The 24952-nt window shown below is 37.3% G+C and overlaps 1 protein-coding gene across 3 annotated transcripts in view; it reads right to left on the bottom strand.

Moving 5' to 3' along the window:
* The window catches only part of LOC127628723 (neuron navigator 1-like), a 146927-nt gene that overhangs the window by 31571 nt on the left and 90404 nt on the right, over window positions 1–24952 (bottom strand). For all 3 annotated transcript variants that reach the window (XM_052105553.1, XM_052105551.1, XM_052105552.1), the window contains 4 exons: window positions 15610–15748; window positions 10628–10925; window positions 1635–2397; window positions 221–658 (listed from right to left, as the gene is read on the bottom strand). In XM_052105553.1, coding sequence (XP_051961513.1) covers window positions 221–658; window positions 1635–2397; window positions 10628–10925; window positions 15610–15748 — 1638 coding nt within the window. The remainder of the gene's footprint in view (window positions 1–220; window positions 659–1634; window positions 2398–10627; window positions 10926–15609; window positions 15749–24952) is intronic.

The following is a 24952-nucleotide window of genomic DNA, read 5'->3' as shown; positions in this document are numbered from 1 at the left end:
CTGAAATAACTTGAACAACAGCTTAATTTGATCTATTCACCAAAGTCCATTTTTACTTGCATTTGGTTCTGTGGAGTGTTAATTTTGGATTTTGCTTAGGTTCCACATGGGGTTTCTAAGGTCCTTGAATTAGCCAGTGCCCAAGACTATCTGGTTAAGTGACTATAGACATTTGAACAACTGAAAATTGTAAATCACTAATCACTGGAGATGCCCTCACCTGTCTGATGTGAGAGTGAGTGAGACCCTGCTTCCTGTTGACCAGCCACTAACTGTCCCTTTGTCCTCATGTCTGGACCTAGACTCTGTCACACTGTCCCCTGCTGGAGACACACTCATCTGCAGGGACAGGGACTCCATGCTCCGATGCAGCCCAGAGAGACGAGGGTAGACTGAGTGAGAGCCACCAGCACTGCCTCCTCGGCCCACGGTGGCACTGGAGAAACATTCAGAGGAGTTGACATTGAGGACGGGAGCAGGGCTGGGGGTCAGACAAGTTGTGCTTGGGCTGTTCATTCCTGATAGATCCTGAAGTTTGGAAAAGTGCGGCACTTTGGGTGGAAGTTGGTTCTCCACATCGACTATCCCACAGTCCAGACTGTTGGAGTTGACCTTGTCCATAAGAGTAGGTTTGGGCAGAGATCTGGCACTGGGGGGCCTATGAATCCCATGATACAGAGATGAAGTAAAAATTGAAACTTATACTTTAATTGGATAATTAACAGAAATAATACTTACACCTGCTGTGCATAGCATGTTATGGCCGAAGTTGGGAAGATGACCAAATTAACAAGTAAAATTAAAAATATATACAGTGGGGTCCAAGTGTCTGAGTCCAACAATAAAAATGCTTACATTTTGTAATTCTATTTTGCTACTTTAATAAATTGTATTTATTTATTATTTTAAAATTTGATTGAAAAATATCAATTTTAATATGTCTTAGTATTTGGCACAGTATGTTTTGCTTTAGAAGTTAACATGGATAATGTCACAAATAAGCTTAAATTTGATTAGTGAACTAGAAATAATACAGTCAAGAATTTCACGGATGTGCACGAACATCAGAAATATCACCAAACGAATCCCATAGCAGAACAAAAACGTCAAAGCATTTCATTATAATTTTTAGGGTAACAAAGCCTGTTTGCCCACTAAGTATAATTTAGACTTTAGACATCCTACTTAAAGGATCCCACTTAATTATTAAGGATTAAAGGGTGGACAAATGATGTGCCAAAGCGGATGTCTACACACTAGAGTTTAAGCTACGTCAGAGAGTGCTGTGAACGTAGGAATAATGCAAGGGTTTGTAAAAGTGACACTCTATTATGCAACCAAAATTTTATTTGAAACTGCAATGCTGCAATGCACTCTGGTATCAAAGAAGAAATGAAATTTGAAGTTCAAGAATAATTGACTGTTTCAGAAAGGCTATCCCAAACGTTCCTTTGGAAATCCAATAATGCTGTTTTAAAATTTTCAAACCCTCTCTTTCCAATCCCTCAAAACGGATTGCGATTGGAAGATATCTATTACTTACCACTTTATTGCCATTAAGACACAGTGTTTTGATAATGATTGTACAAGTAAATGTGAAGACAACAACTTTTGGCCATATCAATTTATCTCACCTTTGGGAGTTTGGAGAGGGCAGCTCGGAATATTTCCCCAAGTTGGATGGTTGTCGAAGTACCAGTAGCTTGGAAGGTGGCTCCAATACAGTCTGTGTAGGCGTAAGGATACCATTCTGTAACATGTTAACTCCACAACACTCAGAATCAGACACCACTGCTTTGGCTTTGGCCTTTTCCTTCTCACGGTCGGTTTGATTAACTGGGTTACTCCCTCCTGTACTGGCACGGCTTGAGATCCTTCCACTGCTTGGTTCCTTCAGCCTGGACTGGGTGGGGACTGTTTTAAGGCTCTGCAGACCAACGTCCATGTTGCTGCTAACAGGGCGAGTTCCTGGCCGCCCTCCTGTCAGACTCAAGGTGCTGGACTTAGCAGGCCTTGGGAGACTACGATACTGGATATTGCTGCGTGCATTTGGTGCCATAAAACCTTGATCACAGTTTGAAACATCAATGCTGGTCTTCCGTCCTCCACCTACACCACCATTAGATGGTTTCACAGGAATGCTAGAAGTTTTAGGAGCTTTGCTGACAATCAAAGAGTCTCCAGAAACTGTATTCCCACCAGTTGTAAGCACAGTGGCAGTACCAGTTGCAGGAACCGATTTCTTGAAACCAAAAGAATTTACAGTGCCAGCAGAGGACCGGTTAAGGCCAGAGGGAGGTTTTCGATCTTTGCCTGCATCCGAACTTGAACGTTGTAAACCAGATGCTTTCACTGCCATTTTGGTTTTATCCATGACTCGGTGATCATTCTTTGGAACTGCAGGCAAATGCAAATAAACATAATCAGACACATGTACCCATAATCAACACAATTACACTATTACAAACATTATTTCAAGCTTGCATAGATGGAAAAATATATCATGGAAGAATATATTAGGGCTTGAATGTTTGTTACATTCCAGTTTACATCCCCTATCTAGGCAAATATTTCCAGAGATAAACAGTTGAAAATGTGACCCCATTAAAAACATGTAAAATCACAATGTTAATTAGAGAATGTATAGAACAAGTAACCAATAACTTAAACATTAAATCTTCAATGTGGTCTATCTATAAACAGCAGCACATGTTTTTAAATACAGTCTAGCAAATTTAAACTCATTTGTAGTTTCTGCTAAGGCCAGCATCACTCTTGTTCATACTTAGGGTAAGGGGGTTGTGCTGAACAATACTTCAAAAAGGTGCAGCTTACTGAGTAGAAGTATGCTATAGAGCGCAACAGTGCCCAGCCAGTTATTCAGTCGTCTGAGTTCCAGAAGTATTTTCACCATTCATTCCATAGACTTTTCATAAAATAATTCACAAAAGAGTTGTAGCCTATGAATCAAACCAACTAGCTCCAAGTTAAATCACAACATCACAAACTTTGTTTTGTGGCAAAAAAAGTAGTTGAAAATTGGACAAAGTCAAAAGGTACAAGCCTGTGTACTTACCGTCTTCATTAGGGCACGTATTACAATCCCATGAAGCTTTGCGAGTGATGTCATTGAATAAAAAACTGGGAATATATAAAACTACTGATTTTAGGTTGTTGATTATAAGTATAGAAACAATATATTTCACGTTTATTGCAAAATATTCCAATATGTACAAATAGATAAGTAGTTTAAGATTGAAGGAACACCGACTCCGGTATAGCGTCATTCCCATTGTGTCATGGGAGTGGGCGGTCGCTCCTGGGCTAGATTTGCGAGTTTCGTTGGGTGGATTTCTGATTGATGAAGCTTTTTCAGCTGGACTATGGGTAATGTTGTTGTTTACCATGAATTCTGCTTTAAAACAAGATTTTTAAACAATGAAGTTAAAATAACACAGACAGATGGCTTCAATAGAAGCATATACTGTACAATCAATAAACAACAACAGCGCTCAAGGTAGGTATGTCTTTAAAGGTTTATATGTTAAGGTTAAAATCAATTAATTTATGGAAAAATGTAATGGGAGTTTTACTTCCGGATCCAGATTGTTGTGCTCTATTGCTTTTCTAGGCAATCAGACTTATAATTTTCATCTAGCAAATGAAAAAACAATCAAAAAATCCCATAGACTTTCGTTGAAGGACTGACCCGAGCCATATCTTGGGACTGTAACAGAGATATACATAGACATGATGTTGGGCTCTTTTGACTTGGAAATATAATCAAACACCTAGAAACCATCCAGACCAATCTAGAAATATCGTAGCAACCACCCAGTTTTGCATGGGCAAGCACCATTAAAGAAATGTTCTGGGTTCAATACAAGTTTAGCTCAATCATCAGCATTTGTGATATAATGTTGATAACCACAAAAACAAAATTCGACTTGTACCTCGTTTATTTAAAAAAAAAAGAAGAAGCAAGGTTACAGCAAGGCACTTATATTGGAAGTGGGACTATTAGTGTGATAAAATTGCCCATTTACCCATTTAGTCATGATGATGTAACATCTGTAAAGCCTGCAAATGCCCTAAGGCCTGTAAATTCCTTGATTTTTAAAATACTTGTGTACATTTTAAGTTTATGGACTTTTCCCATTCACTTCCTTTGTAAGTGTCTAAGTTTTTGCCTTTCATATATACAGTAAATAAACTAGGGACATGTCAAAATGTATCAACAAATAGGCCTACTGTTGATTCAGCTTAACTTGTTTTGGACCCAGAACATTTCTTTAATATTTTCTTCAGAAAATGGAGCACGGCAAACTATTAAAGAGTTTCCCAGGAAGGTGGGCTGCTTTAAAACAGATTATAGCAACCTCTTAACAAACCCTGTGTTAAAATAAGCTTTTACACTTCACTTACCACTGCAGTTATTAGCAGAACAAAAACACACACACACACACACACACACACACACATACACACATATGTTGGTGCAGCTATCCTTATGAGGACTCTCCATAGACAATTATTTTTATACTGGATGAACTATAGATTCTATTAGCTAATTATGGGGACACTATGTCCTCATAAACCACATTTATAGCATAATACCCTTGTAATTACCAGTTTGTAACCTAAAGAAAATGTCCTTGTAAATGGGTGAACTTGCAAAGCCAACCCTGGTGGCCATCTGAATCCTCTCAGAGATATTTATAAATACACAGGAAGAACGAAGCAAAAACTCTTGCGTATTTGTGACTTGATCACTGAACAAATGTGAGAACACAATAAACAGATGATCACAAACTCAAAAATTGACTTTGCTACAACATGAAAACCCTAGCAGGTGTAACTGAAAATATTGAAATGGCTCAATCAGCAGTCCACACAACAAATAATAATGCCATAGCAGTGAAATTCAGCAAGTATTACTGTAGCTTTGTCATTGGTTGTTTCAATTCACACCGATGCCACCCAGGAAGATAGCCGAAACAAGTAAAAACAGCTGACAACTTAAGCGGTCAATTAGATGTGAAAAAAAATATTTTAAGCTGGAATATTGTGGTTTATTAAGATACTGGATTAAATACTAGCACAATCATATCAATGGACACCGATGGGGAGGCAAGGCAAGGCAAAGTTTTTACATGTTTGTTAAGGCAAATAGCATGAAAATGGGGAAAAAAATTGACAGGGAGACAAAGTAGTTAGCCGAAACAGTCAAACAATTGAGCTATCAGCCTGACAGACATTCAGCTGCGAAGAGAGGCGTGGAAAAAGACGTAATATGCCTAGCTGACACTACATTATTGAAACTGTCAGACTTGTATGACAAAATACACTGGCAGCCAAATGTTTGGAATAATGTACAGATTTTGCTCTTGTGGAAATAAATTGGTACTTTTATTCAACAAAGTGGCATTCAACTGACCACAATGTATAGTCAGGACATTATTAATGTGAAAACTTACAATTACAATAATAAAAAAAAAAATTCTTAAAATACTTCAGAGTTCTTATCAAAAAATCCTCCATTTGCAACAATGACATCTTTGAATTTCTTTGCATTCTAGTTGTCAGTTTGTTCAGATACTCAGGAGACATTTAACCCGACACTACCTGTAGTCTTGTCGGGCACTTCTCAGGCACCTTACAGTCTAGCTGATCCCACAAAAGCTCAATGGGGTTAAGATCCATAACACTCTTTTCCAATTATCTGTTGTCCAATGTCTGTGTTTCTTTGCCCATTCTAACCTTTTCTTTTTGATTTTCTGTTTCAAAAGTGGCTTTTTCTTTTCAATTCTTCCCATAAGACCTGCACCTGAGTCTTCTCTTTACTGTTGTACATGAAACTGGTGTTGATCGGGTAGAATTCAATTAAGCTGTCTGCTGAGGATATGTGAGGCATCTATTTCTCAAACTAGAGACTCTGATCTACTTATCCTCTTGTTTAGTTGTACATCTGGCCTTCCACATCTCTTTTTTGTCCTTGTTAGAGCCAGTTGTCCTTGGTTTTTGAAGACTGTAGTGTACAGCTTTGTATGAAATCTTCAGTTTATTGGCAATTTCAAGCATTGTATAGCCTTCATTCCTCAAAACAAGGATTGACTGATGAGTTTCTAGAGAAAGCTGTTTCTTTTTTTTGTGCCATTTCTGGCCTAATATTGACCTTAAGACATTCTATTGCATACTGTGGCAACTCAAACACAAAGACAATGTTAAGCTTTATTTAATGACCCAAATAGCTTTCAGCTGTGTTTGATATAATGGCAAGTGATTTTCTAGTACCAAATTAGCAATTTAGCATGATTACTCAAGGATAAGGTGTTGGAGTGAAGGCTGCTGGAAATGGGACTTTGAACTTTTCAAATAGTAATGGTGCTGTTTTTTACATCAGTAATGTCCTGACTATACTTTGTGATCAGTTGAATACCACTTTGGTGAATTAAAGTACCAATTTTATTCCGAAACAGCAAAATCTGTACATTATTCCAAACTTTTTGCCTCCATGTTCTTCAAGTAGGACTGGAAATAGGAGTGGTGGTGGTGTAGTGGGCTAAACCACATAACTGGTAATCAGAAGTTCGCTGGTTCGAACCCCACAGCCACCACCATTGTGTCCTTGAGCAAGACACTTAATTCCAGGTTGCTCTGGGGGGATTGTCCCTGTAATAAGGGCTCTGTAAGTCGCTTTGGATAAAAGCGTCTGCCAAATGCATAAATGTAAATGTAAATAATGAAGATCCATTTCCCCAGTGACCAGGTTTTGATCGTCATTAATGGTGTTTGCTAAGGCAAGCATAACTATTACTACTGCTCATACTGGCACTTTTTTCGAAACCCCTAAACCTAAGCATTAAACTTCAGTGCATAGCTTGTAATGCACCATTTGATTTTCACCTGGTGGATGTTAAAACAAGTGAAAAAAATAAATAAAACAGGTTCTTATATAGGTCAGAAAAAAACACCAAAAAAATAAAACACATAGCAACAACCCCAAATACCCAATAAACTACCTAAATTACCATAGGAACTACCTAAATAAGTGAAGAGAAAACCCTAGTAACCACATAGCAATGCATTAATTATCATTCAGAACACCTTAGTAACTACATAGCAATGCCCTGCCAAATATCCACAACATCTTTGCATCATGATGACAAATTTTGCATAGGCAAACACCACTCACTTTTCTTTTTCTTTTTTTGGAATATGTTAAAACTTATTTGGGGTTTTGTAAAAATTACAGCCATTCAAGCCCAAAAAATCCATAAATTCAGCGTTGGTTGCATCTAAGAAATTGATCATGTGGAGAAATTATTGTCCCTCTATCCGAGGAATGGGATCCTATAAAATATGATTGATCCGTCCATTTCTTTTGCAGTTTATGAGAAGCAGTATTTCATAGACATCACGTCTGACAGGGATAGAGTTTCCCAATTATATAACTGTATTTTTAAATATGGATATTATCCAATTCTAGGGGACAATAAATCGCAAAGACTGAATAAAATCTGGAATTAATCCTCGCTGTAAAAGTATGTGGACACAATCATGCTACAGCTTTCTTTTTCCAGTACCATCTCGTCCAAAGGGAGGGGCAGATAACGCTGAAAAACATTTCACTTGCCAGTCATAGTGGCTACACATCAGCTGAAAGACTAAAATCTACTTCTGCACTCCGCTGTCTCTGGGACAAAATGCTCCACTTTTGCCAGTTTTTACAGTCCTGTTGGCAATCAGTTTGGCTGACAATAACATGAGACCTACACAATCACCGTTTTTGCTGTGGACATCGAGAAAAAAAAGCTTGATGATTTGTCAGAGTTCGTAATTCTTAGAAAATCTACATGGCATCTAGGTTCTACAATAAAGTACGGCCCTAGAAAGGTACATGCAAGACAACCTCCTTTGCATTTAAACACATTGTTTCCTCGCCCTTATTTTTTAAGGTTATTATTATTATTTGTTGGAACATGAAAGGAGATATTTAGTGTAGGGATGTCGATTTAACACATTAATTTAGAATGATTAATTGCATAAAAAAGAATGCATTAAAAAAATTATCGAATTAATCATGCCTCCTGACTTCCGCAATATTCCATAATAAAAGTACATATTTTTCTACCGTCAGAGCAATTCATGCTACTTTGTGTTTTTACAAGCCACAACAGCAGGGGGCAGCCAGCGTACCAAAACAAACCTCAAAAGAAGCGCAGCCATGGAATAAAAAACAGTCACACTAGATGTGTTTTAAACATTTGGACAAAGCACAACAGAACGTATGATCTTTAGATGCAAATTAATTTTAACTTAGCACAGCATCCTAAAAACACAGCGTTTATGACGGTGAAAAAGAAAGTCTTCTAAAGCCACTTTTTCTTATTGTCTAATCAATGCTTTACCCATCTGCCACAATAATGCACGCATCTGCCATAATAGTTACACAATAAATAAATCTGAATATCTGAATTATAAATATACATGTGTATATATATATATATATATATATATATATATATATATATATATACACAGTACTGTGCAAAGGTTTTAGGCACTAAAAAAGACATAGTGAGGATCAAAAATAATGACATAAATAGTTTTCATTTATCACTTAAAGTCATACAAAGTCCAGTAAACATAAAAAAAGTTAAATCAATATTCAGTGTGTCCACCTTTGCCTATAAAAAAGCCCCAGTTCTGAATTGCATATGCAGCAACCAAACATGTTTCATAATTTGGAATGTAGAAAGAAAATTGAGAGCTACAGGTGAATATTGTCAGGAAATTACATCCTACATTTCAATATGTCCCTAACAAAGCTATCGTATGTCATCAGAAGGCTTGGACTATAGTCATACTGACTTTTCTGGTGATGTTTATGGTGTTCCATTTCTGAGCTTTACAGACATGGTCACAATTCATTTTAGTTTTATGAAAAATAGCTGCATGAATTATCTTCACAAATTCTCTTTTTGCGTCCCACAGAAGAAACAACTGCATACAAGTATGGAACAATCTGAGGGAGAGTAAATAATGACCAAAATTTCTTTTTTGAGTGAACTGTTCCTTTAAACTGCCTTGACAGCTTTGCTGAACATGCAAACATCATAACTTGGATGGAAAACTTCCAAAGTGTGTTTTCTGAATAAAAGCTGATCAAGTTGCACAGTTCACAGGGTGCAATTGCTTAAATCTGGTCTATCTGTCATTCATCCTCTTCTGTGTGTTCGAAAACTCGACCACATATGACACCGCGCAAATGGCAGACATATGCATAAGTGTTGAAGTGCTGGCTACATGTCAACACATACTGTCTATATGAAAGACTAAACATGCCTGCTTTTCATTAAAATTATATCATGATGTGATTCTTGTCTCCATTTTTTTCAATAGATGGGATTATTTTCAACATGTACAGTGTACAGCATCCAAACGGTCTCTTTAAGCTGCAAAACTACTAATTTTGTTCCCTGCCGTGGCTCTCGCTTTGTTTGGAAATGATAAATGACCCCCCACAATGTGGCATTACATTTTTTTTTTACTCTTATTGGGATTCTTTTGATTCAAAGCATTAACTCAGCAGTTGTAAATTGCGAAAGCGAAAGAACTGGGTAAAAAACAGTTCTTTCGAATGGGCAAAGCAAAGACAGGAAGAGGAATAGTGGGTGGTGGTGAGTGATTTAAGGTTTCAGGGCTGTTATCATGCCCCAACCCTCCCCTCTTCCCAGGTGGGGGACAACAGCTGGTCAGGGCTGGTGCCAACCCTCCACTCCAGCACTGAGCAGAACAGGGCGTCTTTCTCTACCAGTGATTCACCCAATGCCAGGAGCAGAATCAGGCTTTGTTGAGGCTCTGTATTGGATCTAATGACCCAGCACTAACTGCCATCAGCTGAGTTTGCCACAGAGAACTGCATTCAAAGATGAAGCTGATAAGAAAAGTGTCTTTGTTTTTAGATGAGGTTGAAGCCATTGATATTGGTATCAATTTTACTCTGTAATCAGTCCATAGTTAATTCAAAGGCCACCTAATAGTCTCAGACGATAACATTAAAAAAGTACATTTCAAGCATGCTTGTTCATTAGATCATTTATGCTGGGTTGGCAAGATTTTGAGTTATAGTTCAAATGAAACATTGTCTAGAACCCGTAAAATAGTTGGTAACATAGCATCTGATGCATTTAATACATGTTTTAGGGTGTATTTTAATACTATCAGTACTAAAATATAAGGCTAAGCTCACAATGGAATACTAGTGCACCTTTTTCTGCATACAGTACAGTATATACTGCCCACTATAAATAAAAATAAAAAAGTTTTGTTACAGAACAGTGTTGGCTTGGACAATTCAAAGAAGCATTAGCTATCCTTTGTGTCAGTTCCAAAATCGTTTGACAGCCTTATTAATGAACAATACATGTTTTCTTTAATTGATTGTAAAATTTCAGCATTTAGCATGAATTCTCAGTCACCTGAGAATTCTTTGCATAAAGGAAATTTGCGAACTATTCAAAGTATACAATAAACGACAGACATTTTATGATTAGTTTGGTAGTATTCTATTCCATACAAGCCATAGTTAATTTATGTATGTTGGTGTTGTGACATCACTGACCTCCTGGTAATTTGAGCATGCTCTGTGTGGTGTGAGTGATCGGGGATGTCACGCCTACAGGAGGGTTGCGTCTCTTCTTCAGTCCGCTGGGAGGGTGGCCGAGCGTCTGGGGTTTCCTCAGTTCACCTTTGACAGCTGTGTCATCCTGCACTCTGCTCTTTTTCCACTTGTTGGATGACTCCACCTTAAGGCTGCCCGTGTCATATCCTCCCTCTTTCCGGCACTGAGTCTTCCCCTCCTCGCTGTACCAGGAAAGGCCGCTTTCAACAAGTGAGCGCTTCTCGGCATCAGTGCGCAGCTGAGGGAAGAGTGTTAATGTTGAAATTGACTATAAAAACCATTGACTATACAAACATTTTTTGTTTACAAAAACAAGAACCTGCGATAGTGCTTAAGATTTGTGCTAAAGTTCCAATGTAAACATTTTCAAACCCCTTTTTCTTAAAGCATTTCATGCCTTCAAAATCTTCTGAAGCCAAATGACAGCTTTGTGTGACAGCGATTTAAGTCATTATTGACTGAAACTTTCCCCACCACGGTTATCAAATCTCATGTGCATTTTCGAAATTGCTGCTTCAAGATCACAGTCTACTTTCATATGAACAAAAGAAGCCTGAACATTCTTTAAAACATCTCTAGTTGTGTTTCACAAAAGTCATACAACATGAGGGTGAATAAATTACAGATTTCTTTATTTCTTAATTGTTTAATTGTATTTTTAATTTGAACCTATCTAATGTTAGGTGTTCAACTTATTGCAATACTATGACACACACAATAGCATTCAGTTAAAAAGAATGTAGCCCTCTAAAATCAGTGTGAAATGAGAAACACTGTCTGTTTCAGTAAATGCAAAAAGAGACATAAATACATATAAATACAAAATAAATAAACACCAAACATGGAAGTTTTGCCTCTGTGTCCATTTCTGCTTTGTTAGATGCACAGTGGTCACATTCCATCACAAGCAGTGGAAATGAATAAAACTAACAGACGCTGAGAGCGAGATAAATCACCACACCAGAGAACACATCATTTACACTGCTGCCTGTGCTCCATCCCAGAGCAGTGTGACTTTGTTTAGGGAAACCTATGTTCAAACTTGTTCAGGCTCTATGATTTATGTTTGTATAGTCCCAACACTCTATGTTTGTTAAGGGTTTACACACTACATTTGTTTAGGTTTTACTTTCATTTAGTACCGATACTCAATGTTTGTTTAGGCTCTACACTTTATGTTTGCTTAATCCTCACACTTTACATTTGTTTAGGCTCTAAACTCTACAATTTTTAGTCTCTATTCTCTAAATATATTTAGGCTCTATGCTCTATGTTTGTTTAGTCCCTTTGCTCTAAATTTTTTAGTCCCAATGCTCTACATTTGTTTGTGTGCTACATTTTACATTTGTTTAGTCCTTATATCCTACGTTTGTTTAGCCCTCAGCTCTAAATTCTTTAGACACTATGTTTATTTAATACAAATTATCAATGTTTGTGTAGTGCTTATGCACTACAATTGTTAAAGCTCTACACTTTACGTTTTAGTCCCTATGCTCTACGTTTGTTTAGTCCCTATGCTCTACGTTTGATTTGTCTCTATGCTCTACATTTGATTTGTCTCTATGCTCTACATTTGATTTGTCTCTATGCTCTACATTTGATTTTTCTCTATGCTCTACATTTGTTTAGTCCCTATGATCTACATTTGATTTTTCTCTATGCTCTACATTTGTTTAGTCCCTATGATCTACATTTGATTTGTCTCTATGCTCTACATTTGATTTGTCTCTATGCTCTACATTTGTTTAGTCCCTATGATCTACATTTGATTTGTCTCTATGCTCTACATTTGATTTTTCTCTATGCTCTACATTTGTTTAGTCCCTATGATCTACATTTGATTTGTCTCTATGCTCTACATTTGATTTGTCTCTATGCTCTACATTTGTTTAGTCCCTATGATCTACATTTGATTTGTCTCTATGCTCTACATTTGTTTAGTCCCTATGATCTACATGTGTTTAGTCCCTATGATCTACATTTGTTTAGTCCCTATGCTCTACATTTGATTTGTCTCTATGCTCTACATTTGTTTAGTCCCTATGATCTACATTTGTTTAGTCCCTATGATCTACATTTGATTTGTCTCTATGCTCTACATTTGATTTGTCTCTATGCTCTACATTTGATTTGTCTCTATGCTCTACATTTGATTTGTCTCTATGCTCTACATTTGTTTAGTCCCTATGATCTACATTTGTTTAGTCCCTATGATCTACATTTGATTTGTCTCTATGCTCTACATTTGTTTAGTCCCTATGATCTACATTTGTTTAGTCCCTATGATCTACATTTGATTTGTCTCTATGCTCTACATTTGATTTGTCTCTATGCTCTACATTTGATTTGTCTCTATGATCTACATTTGTTTAGTCCCTATGATCTACATTTGATTTGTCTCTATGCTCTACATTTGTTTAGTCCCTATGATCTACATTTGTTTAGTCCCTATGATCTACATTTAATTTGTCTCTATGCTCTACATTTGTTTAGTCCCTATGATCTACATTTGATTTGTCTCTATGCTCTACATTTGATTTGTCTCTATGCTCTACATTTGTTTAGTCCCTATGCTCTACATTTGATTTGTCTCTATGCTCTACATTTGTTTAGTCCCTATGCTCTACATTTGATTTGTCTCTATGCTCTACGTTTGATTTGTCTCTATGCTCTACATTTGATTTGTCTCTATGCTCTACATTTGTTTAGTCCCTATGCTCTACGTTTGATTTGTCTCTATGCTCTATGTTTGATTTGTCTCTATGCTCTACATTTGATTTGTCTCTATGCTCTACATTTGTTTAGTCCCTATGCTCTACATCTGTTTAGTTCTTAGGCTCTATATGTGTTTAGTCCCCATGATCTGCATTTGTTTATTCCCTATGCTCTACATTTGATTTGTCTCTATGCTCTACATTTGATTTGTCTCTATGCTCTACATTTGATTTGTCTCTATGCTCTACATTTGTTTAGACCCTATGCTCTACATTTGTTTAAATTTTACGTTCTACATTTGTTTAGTCCCAATGCTTATCATTTGTTGAGTCCCTATGTTAACATTTGCTCAGTCCCTATGCTTTACACTTGTTTAGTCCCTAGGCTCTACATTTGTTTAGTACCTATGTTCTGCATTTGTTTAGTACCTATGTTCTGCATTTGTTTAGTCCCTATGCTCTGCATTTTTTTATTCCCTATGCTCTATATTTGTTTAGGCTCTATATTTGTTTAGTCCCAATGATCATAATTTGTTTAATCCTTATGCTCTATGTTTGTTTAGGCTTTTTGTATCACTGGTTTAAAATAAAAAAGTAGACTTTGTGTTGTCAAAGTCTAACTGTGATCAATTTGTAAAGTGTGAGAGTAAAGCTATATGAGTCAATATAACATTGTACAATTGTAATTTAGTTATTAATCCTAGTTTACATTAAATATTGTGCCCTGATTTGAGCTGTGTGAACTGTAAATGTGCCTATAGCATCCTTTTGAAGTGGGACTACTTTGTTTAGATGGGAAATTGGTAACTGTCTGTATGCTACCTAACATAATTCATGTGGTTGGAGTTTGTTACGTTCAAAAAGTGCTTTATAGATAATTACATTGCAAATTACTTGCAACAGATGCTGTCGATAGAGCTGAAGTTGTATTACTTTTTAATATTCCTTTAATGACAAATAACTATGAGGTTTATGCCAGAATAACAGGACTAAAAGTTAATGTGTTATTTACATAAGTAATAAAACATAAATTCATCTCCTTGAAGAGACTTGTTAATTGAATGAAGTCGTCTATAGAAACGGAAAATTATTCTGTAAATGATAATTAAACAAAAAAGTATGTTAATAAAGAAAGAGAAAGGGTCTTTAAGTGTAAGAAGAGAGAGGTTGACCATGCATGCACACAAGTTCAATGAACCATGTCCCTCTTAAGGAGAACCTAGCCTCGCTCTGTGGAGGGGCATACCTGCATTATTAAATGAAAATAACCCTTTGTGAAAGGTTGATGTCATCTGAGGAATGTCAGCTCCCTGCTTAGTAATTATGGGATACAGGCAAGCTCACATATTTGGCCAAATAAACCTGTCTGAACATTTTATTTGTATTACTGTGATGCTGATATGTAATTTCCTTCCTGCCGAGTGGGGGTCAGATTAAGAAAGAAGCCGAGTACTGTTGCCTGAGCCTCCTCATGAGTACAATACACTCAATTCAAAAGGGGAGGGAGTTTTACAGTGCTTGGAATATTTGGTGCTAATCTCACTAAGAACATTCTTGGTAAGCAGCGGGCTGATATGTCACCTACAATTCTGTGCATTTGTCAAAGGGTGAAAATAATAATTGGTATGATGCAAAAAAAAAAAAAATAAAATATATAATAATAATATATATATATATATATATATATATATATATATATATATATATATATATATATATATATATATACACTTATAGATTTGTTTTAGTTATTTTTCATCATACCAATGATTATCGTCTGGTTTTAACAAGTCATAGCCAATACAAACCCACTCACACAGTCACACATAAAGGACTGAGTGACTCTACTTGGGAGTTTCATCTTTGAGGATGAAACCAGAGCCTCTCTGAAGACTTCTTGGACAGGGTAGAGTCACATCACTGTCTTTGCGTTTGATGAACTCTGTCGTGTGTGTGTACTGTGGTGATAGATTTCAGATGAGAATTGACTGAGTCAGTGAGCACTCCCTCACTTTCAAGTGGTTTGTAACACATTCATCTCATTAGCAATAAGGTACTATATGCTCAGCCTTGGTTTGTCAGTTCAACTGATCTAGTGTTACGTGTCTAAGTGCAATGTCAGAAAGTAGCCAAAACTGATTTAACAAATTTTGAAGAAGAAACATAAACCATGAGATCAATATGTCTGTCCAATTAGACGTGAATTACCACAATGGCAGAGTTTCGCCGGGAGCCAATGGGTGTGGTTGGCAGAGAGTTGAGGGAGGAGCCTGCGTTGAACTCCTCTGAGCTGAGGTTGTCTGAACCATCACTCAAACCGCTGCTGATGGAGCTGCTTTCATCCCAACTGCAAAGAGAACATGAGAAAGACCATCACTGTACTGTACCAGATGATCTGCATACACAAGCAGACAATACGAATAATTCATTGTTTAATATGATCATCTCTGAAAATAGGACTTTTCTTGTTCTTTTAAAATAAAATACAAATTAGTGTACAATGTCAACATACTCTAAAGTTCACAAAGCAAATCCACACAGTCCATTTATTGTAAATAAGTTGTCAAAACAGGTCATCACAGTATTTGTAAACTGTGTCATTTTTGCCCAACTAGTGACACCAAAAAGAATAGCAAAAATAACTGTTTTGAAACAAGTTTCAAACACAAACACACCCCATCTGCCATTGGTCAGGTAATGATGTAATTCCGCCCAATACGCATGCCACTGGTTAAACCAGTGTTGTTATGTTGCTAAAACAAACACATTGCAATTTGTATTGATGCCACTAGTGGCATTAAAATTATATAAAGTACTTTACCTTTGGGAAATCGTTATGTTATGATGTCTCATTCATTAGCACCATGACAAAATGTAATACTAATCAACTTGCCTGCTCTGATGAACATAGTGAACAAAGTACTCTGTTGGTTAGCAGAGGTTATCCATTCATAACTGCTATGAGCACAAAATAAAGATAATTCATGCCTTTTATTCCTACATTCAATGGCACGATTCTGGAGTAGCTGCTAAACCAAACCCTTTGTTTGTTTTTCAAGCAATCTTAAGGTTTTACAGAATCTCATTAAAGATTCACAAGGATATCTATTTTTGTCTGGTCCTGGTACATATCAGACTCTTTAAGAGGCAAACGCTCTGGGAAGGAAGGTGACTTTGAGATAATACCACATCTTGTCACAAAGGACCTGATAAACCCTGAGAAAGTGATAAGGCCCATATCCTGCTAATACCTACAGCCATGTATGCTGGCAAAAAGGAAGGCTGAAATCCTTCTAATCAAAAACAACAATTGATAAACTTGCATCACAAAGGAACCTGAATGGTTTCTCATAGATAAAATGTATCTACTAGTGTGAGAGTGTCTATGCCAGTTAAGTGCATAAGGCTACACAAATTCAAAAATCTCCTGCATGGTTCTTACAATGTAGAGTAGAAAAAAAGTATTTTAATATATTTGCTCTCTAAAGAAAGACAAACTTGATTTTCACTAAAAAGTACCAGCAAATAAAATGGTATTACCATGTTTTTTTAGACTATGTTATTCTTTAAAGTACCTTGGAGTACCATGTAAGTATATGGTATATTAACATGATAATCATTCAGTAACAAGTGGTATAGCAAAGTACCCTATACAAAACCATCACTTCACCATCTACCACAGTATATTTACAGGAGAATAAAACAAAACAAAACAGAACAAAAACACAAAACAAAATAAAATAAAATAAACTATCTCTTAAATACTAAATTAATCTGTTTAAACTACATCAAAACTTAATAAAATAGTGAACTTTAAAAAAAAATCTGGGTCAACTAAAGGATTTTGCATCAGAAACCTGATTATCCCAGATAATCCTGTAAAGCCATTAACAATGGTTTTAGACATCATAATGACCTCTGAACGTCACCCACAATACACATTTTCCATACTTTTCCTCCACTTCTCCATTTTCCATGCTTTAAATTCCTCAGATGTCCCAGTGACACATAAAGATGTGATTAAATAGAGGCACATTGTGATAAGTCTGTCATTATAAGATATCTAAGCATGTTCAGCTGTTTTGTAAGGGTGTCAGCCCTGAGGTTCAATAGAGATGGTTCTTTATGAAGGATAATGATCAGGCTTTGAGTTTCAGGACAGTTTGAAACACCTCAAGCATCAAACTCTGTGATTATACAGCAAGTTCTCATCTTCAGACTCGAGACGAGAGCACTCCAAGGTTTTAAATGGAAAACTAGTCTCGTGTTTGCCTCGCACAGCTGGGAATATTTGTCTCATTTGGCAGCTGTTTTCTTTGATGCATTGCAAGTGCGCCATATGTGTGACTTAAAATGCTGCTCTCTTTCCTTAGGCCTGCTCGTTGCTGGGACCTCGACAAACGTGATAGCTCAGAGGCTATGAAGACGCACAGTTGCATCAAATTGAGTCACAAGGAACATCTCATCTGTGTGATCTAAATTTTTACCGTTAAGTGTCACTTTAGCTTCGTTCAGACAGGCAGCAAAAATCTGACTTGTTGCTAGGGTCTGACAGCCCAAGTCACCATTAGAAAAAAGACTCTGCATACAAAACATTCTGCATAGCATCTCCTTTTGTGTTCCACAGCAGGAAATCTTTTAACGTGATGGTGACTAATTGGTGACAGAATTTAATTCATGGGTGAACTCTATATTTGAGTCATTGCGATGGCAAATAGTGTCTTCATACATTTACACAGCTTCTTCAAATGGGTGCAGTGTAAACAAAAAAGCCTTTAAGAGCACAACATGAGGAGTAGAGCTTCCTGCAGAATTCCTCCCGAACAAAACCAGTGATGGGAAAAAGGACAGCGAGGAAACTTTAAAACCTCTGCTTTACCTACAGCCTCCCATGGACACAGTCCTCAATTGGCTTGCCAAGGACACCGACATGCAGCATCCGATAAAACAGGACTAAACCTGCATGTTAGCTGTTGTTCAGTGGAATGTGGAAACTGCAGATAAGCTGTGCAATGATTTGGTGATGCAATGCTTCACTGGCCAGATCTGTTGATAATGTCAGTGGGTGTGGAAGCAGGATTTTTAACCAGATGGACTCATCAAAAAACTAAAATATAAAAATCTAATGAATAGCAGAATCTTACTGATAGGCTTAACCAATGCTGATGAAATTTCTGTAACATTTTGTGTCATCAGATTAAAGGATTAGCAAAAGGTTAATGTTTCGTTTCAAAGTAACATAAAATTGGCTCTATTTACTTTCTTAAATACATACATTACTGTCCAAAGTTTTAGGCGCTTGTGAAAAATGTTGCATAGTGAGGATCAAAAATAATGACATAAATAGTTTTCATTTACCACTTAATGTCATACAAAGTCCAATAAACATATAAAAAGCTAAATCAATATTTGGTGTGTCCACGTTTGCTTTTAAAACAGCACCAATTCTCCTAGGTACACCTGGACACAGTTTTTCTTGGTTGTTGGCAGATAGGACGTTCCAAGCTTCTTGGAGAATTCGCCACAGTTCTTCTATCTATTCAGGCTGTCTCAATTTCTTCTGTCTCTTTATGTAATCTCAGACAGACATGATGTTCAGTGGGGGGCTTTGTGGGGGCCATGAAATCTGTTGCAGGGCTCCCTGTTCTTCTATTCTTATCTTTTCTATTTGCAAAATTAACATTTATATTTCCTATTGACACACTAAAGCTGAAGATATAAATAACCATCTTAAGACAAATGCTTTTGTGAAACACCTTGCAAAGATTTTGCACAGTAATGTATATATATATATATATATATATATATATATATATATATATATATATATATATATATAGTGTAAATACAATAATTTGCTCTGCCTCCAAACCTACTTTCGACTAACGTCACCAAGCCCTCTTATTTTTCAACCCTTCTCTTCCAACCACCTGTTATATAAAGAATTTGTTTTTATGATCCATTCATTTTCTGGAAAGAAATTGTTTGATTTCATGACATTTGATTTACAAAATCAGATCACAATTCTAATTAGATTACAATACATTTTAAAATATGCATATCCGGAATAGACAAAATCATGTTTAAAAAATGTTTGTCACATCGACTATCCCGTTTCACTCAGAAATATATTACATTATGGAAGTAAAATTGGTTGCGAACACCATTTCATGTTGAAAAATATTTTTTCTTGCATTTTTTGCCAATTTATTAGATATAGGAAATGAGAAAAGGAGGAAATTGCACCAGGACATGTTGCCAGCTGGACTTGAACCACTGTCAACCACATGAGCACCACGGCTCAAGATCTGGAGTCTGGAGCACATACACAAATTAATGTGCTATGGCTTACCAAAAATGTTGTCTCGTGCAAAACAAACAAAATATGACCTGCTGACTGTCCACATTAAAGACAAACAACATCCTTGTACAGTACCATTGTTAACACATAAACGGGAACTACAAATGCTTTGTGTATTAACCAAAGGGGAGCAAAGCGCATGTGCAATCTTTCTCAAGGCAGAATGAAATAAAAAGCCACCGCTGAGTTGATTATGCAAGTGCTGTTAGAGTCATCGTTGACTGAAGCCCACTCCTCTAACTGTCCTCCCCACCTAGCACAGAGCACTCAAAAAATACAATAATGCTGTGTCAAGGCTGCACTGTAATTTCAGAGAGCCTGATCCCTGCCAGCTAGAAGAAAAAAAAACTGAGTGATTGAAAAAAATTGTCCTCCTCCCTAACCCCTCAACACCCCCACCCTTAACCAAACATTAACTTGAATTGCATGGATGCTAAGCAAGCAGATAAAAGCAATAGTGAGTTTCTAAAGAAGGTGTCCACTATCTAAAGACTATTTGGGGGTTTTAAGGGTTGAAAGGGTGAGTTTCTAATTCTATAAAATAGAAATTGTAAGCGGATACAACGAGACGTAGTATTTCGATTTTAATGGTGGAGAATTTTACTTCAAAAAATAATCTAGTTATTTGTCATTTACTTTTCTTATAATGGTTGTCGAACGTGACGTGCATTTCCTTACATAATAATGATGTAGAATAAGGACAGTGTAAATTAATTACTAGCTCACATACTGTTTTCCTACATATAACAGTGGGAGAATTGCGGCACTTTAATCAGTACCATGTACCATGTACATCTACATCAACTGAAATGTCCTACATATAATGGTGGAGAATTGCAGCACTTTAATCAGTACCTATTTATACTATCAAATTTCCTACACGGCAGACTACAATGCAGTTGAGGGTAGGTCTCTCGGGACGCACAACATGATCATCAGGTTCCTTAGAGGCGCGAGGAGTCTCACTCTTTGAGGAGACACTCTCAAAGAGGCAGCTCTTTGTCTGCTTAGGTGAACAGCGGAATGGGAGCACTTTCTCCAAACAGAGGATTTCCCACTGTGTCGCTGATGCCCTCACTTTGGTATACTATGCCGAGGATGTGACGCTCCCCCTTGGGGCTTCAGGTAAACTCCACCAGGAGTGTGGAGGCCTCCTGGGTCCCGACCAATGGCGCCTCTTTAGCCGACATCAGTAGAGCAGCGGGATGGGCAACACCCATCACCTTCGTGAGGTTCCACAATCTCCAGGTTGGGCTGGTTCATCCCGTCTGTTGTCAGGTACAAACAGGTAAGTTTGCGGGACAACTGGCTGGGTGTACCACTAGCATATAGTGCCTTTCCCCTCCTGGAGGGGGAGACGTGCACTTTTTACCCACCAGCAGTGTTCACAAGACCCTAGACGTCCTCTCTCCTTAGCCCTGTGGCACACGGATTAGTGGAGAAATTTGATGAAGGCCCAGTACGTGTGCTAATAGGCCCTGTATTGGGGCAGGTGCTCCACATGCGCTGGTTGCCTCTATGTAACCCCATGTGATGTATCTTCCATGAGATGGTTTCCAGGTTGGAAAATCCACATCTTCCTTGGGCAGAGTCCCCCTCTGCCACCGGTTGCTTGTTTGTAGAGCTCCATCCCCTCTGGGTAGGACTTACCTTGGGGACTTCTCCACATGCAACACTGCCGACAAGACTCAGTAAGACAATGTGACATATTTCCACACAATTGGTCTCCACTGTGTATTCCCATGGGAATGGACACCCCTCCTGATGCAGATGCTTATGGCCCCCAGCTGAACGATTTCCATTCTTTTTTGGGAAAAAAAAGAAGAGAAGAGAAGACCTGTCCACATTTTTGGAAATCGACATGTCATCAAGGTGCGGGGGGGACCGCACGACGCTCATAGGAGTGTTGGAGGAGATTACGTGACAGCCAGTGGCAATGAGGCATGCAATGATTTTCCTGTCTCACACCACCAGTCCACATAACACAGTTCAGCTAGTTGTGTTGTTTCGTATAGGGATGACACAACGTTGAGTGAGTGACAAATAGGGAACGTCCTGATTACTTTCGTAACTTCTGATTCCTGATGGAGGGAACGAGATGTTGTGTCCATCCTGCCACAACACTGAACTACCCGCTGAAATGGCTGAGACCCTGTCTTGGCTCCTCAGCACAAAACCTGAATGAGTGGTTGTGAGCCAGGTCCTTTAATACCAATATGTCCTTGAGAGTGGCATGCAAATTTCACTCACCAATTCCCATTGGTGCTTGGGGCTCCCAAGGGCGACCCCTAGTGTCACTACATTGACACAACATCTCGTTCCCTCCATCAGGAGGTTACGAAAGTAACCAGGACATTTCCAGTTGCCATTTTTTGCTACGTAAAACTATGCAATTAAATTTCACTATTTTATTACTACGTATTTTTCTATTTTTTCATATAAATTAAAATGGTAAAATATACATTTTTTCCTCCGTTCATTTAGTGTAAAATTGTGTAGAAAAGCATGCCTTAAATAGTTTTAACTACATTTTACATCTTGACTTTTTCAATCTACTATGCAATAAATGGTTGTTTGGACAAAATTACGGTTTCTCTGATTGAAGGCTGAAAAATATTGAGATATAATTTTTTATAGCCCAGTCCTACTCTGGCATCATATTTCTACTATGTTCAAGCCTATAGACAGCAACTGAATATGTAGCATGTAGCATATGGTCTATATCATCAGCACATACAGAAGTATACACTGTATGATTTGTCACTACATGTCCTGCATTCATCGTGCTTTGCCCATTCCAATTTGCCCAGCTTAGCAAAATTCCAGAGTGCAAAACGACAGGTGGCAGATCCTCTTTCATCATCACCAACTGCTCAAACACAATCCGCATAGGGAGTGACGGCCCAGAGCATGTCCAAAACTAAAAATGACCATATACTGTAACACATAAGAGTGCTCATTATCAATTATTTAATAACTTGCACATGGTCAAAATGACACTCTGCATTCTGATATCATCAAGCAAACTGATGAAGCTTAAGTAGATTTGAAAACAACATTGCATAAAATGATAATGCATGAAATGAGCCATTCTTTATCCCATGCTACAGTTGTCCCCCAGGCGAGAACAAAGCCACGGTTTAAGCCAACATTTACTCCCAAACTTGGCTCAGGTGTGCTGTAGACTTGGCTGTCAACCAGTTTTGTTTTTTTTTTCCGTTTTTTTTATAAAGATCAATCTGTATGTAAGATATATTATACTGCTATATTATCTATACAGTACCTTGATGCAGCTTAGTTTACACTTTTGATAATTTGGTATGAAATGCTAAATGCCATCTAAAGCTGAACTATTTTAAACAGCATTTTTATAATTCTTTTATAATTATTATGCATACAGCTTTTATAAATAAATGAAATGTTTGTTCTTTTAAAAATGTATTTGTCACATTACTTGATATTAACAAGTGAATGCACAAAGGTGATTTAAAATGGTTAAATTAAAAAACTGGTGACAAATTCTATGATATGAATGTTCTGCATGTACATTTTAATGTGGATTAAAAAAAAACATAACAAATATTATATATATATATTACAATATCCCACTTACTGTTTTTTATCCCTTATCAAGGCGATTTTGAATTGAATGAGCACTCTGCTGATAGTAATTAGTCTCTACTGTAGCAAATACACTCATATGCTTCATGAATGTCCTTAGGTGTGTCGAGTGCTGAAGAGTGGGCGGGGATATGGCTGCAAATGGCAGCACAGATGGTCCACAATACGGGGTGTAAGACCACCTAACCAGCTAAGCTTTGGAGAACAGACTGACCTGACAACACTGGACCAAGACAGCTTATCACAGACACAGTGCTTATAAAGGATGCATTTATTATAATTCAGTTCTGACAATATCAATAACATGTTATGAAAAGCTCAACATGTTTAAAATGGTTTGACAGCAAAATTGTTGGATTTGTACAGACAGAGGACATTTAAATGACATGCACCTTTTCATATTCCGCTTAGTGTATGTTAAACAAATGGAGACAGGTCACAGAGGGTCTATGTCTTCCAAAGCACTCCATAGCCCAACGATTTTATGTTCTGTGCTTTTCTCAGTGGGATCAGTCATTTATCTGATTGGCCAGCTTTTCATGTGAAAACAGAAATCTGTTTCCTCCCTTACATATTTTCATTGTCGGCTGTACTTCTATTGCATGTTTTTAAATGAAAAACAACATGATAGAATAGCAGACCTGGTTTTCAAGCCTACCAAAGCAAATAAGACCATATAAAATGGATTAGTTAGGATTATATTTCAAGTTAGAGTAACTTCCCAATAATTACACTGTGTTCCATCTGTCCAGATTAAGGTAGATTTGAGTGAGTTTTGAGATGTGCTCAAACCCTCTGAAAGAGGGAGAAATTCTAAAACTACAGATACTCCCTTTATGTATACCGAAGCAACACTTGCTATCTTCTCTTTGAGCTTTTTTAAGTGATGATGTCCAAAACTACATAGTTGTAAAGTTGACTAGACAATTGGCTACCAGAACAAGTCATCTAGCCTTTCTTAATGCATATTTAGGTATAATTTGGCTTGTTTAAAAGGACATATTCACCAGACACTGATCAGATGCATTTCTGGACACAAAGCACAGGTCATCAATAAGGTAACTGTCAGTTATTTCTGACAGTAAGCGCCATACCCCATCAGACATTTATTTTTCCATCAATTTAAGCATGAGCAATTTTTGCATTACTGATCTCAGAGACAGGTCTCATGGGAACCAGGAAGTAATCACATTCTTATAAACAATGGAGCGGGTGATTCTGAGGTTGCATTTTTGTTCTAAAATGACATGTTTACTCCACTGAGCTTAGATTTAGGGTTGGAGTTTGTGTTAGGGTGTAGAGTTAATAAAATATGTATTCCTGTTGATTGTATTAGCTGATGACTGTATTACATCATTTACAACAAAAAATAAAACTATTTTTTTTTTTTTGGTGCCACTCTGTGGACATACGTGCACCAGCACTTCCAGCTTTGGCCACTGGGGGCAGTCATTTGAATTTCAGTGAGCAGTCTGATTTCAGCAGCAAAACATTCGAGCTACTGTTGCCGAATTCACAGTGCAATCTACTACTATGAAAGGTTGCATCTCTGAATTTGTCTCCATTCAA

Source organism: Xyrauchen texanus, chromosome 35, assembly GCF_025860055.1.
Source record: "Xyrauchen texanus isolate HMW12.3.18 chromosome 35, RBS_HiC_50CHRs, whole genome shotgun sequence".
NCBI classification, from domain to species: Eukaryota; Metazoa; Chordata; class Actinopteri; order Cypriniformes; family Catostomidae; genus Xyrauchen; species Xyrauchen texanus.
Note: the sequence above shows the minus strand (reverse complement) of the source record. Positions and strands in the feature narration are given on the sequence as shown.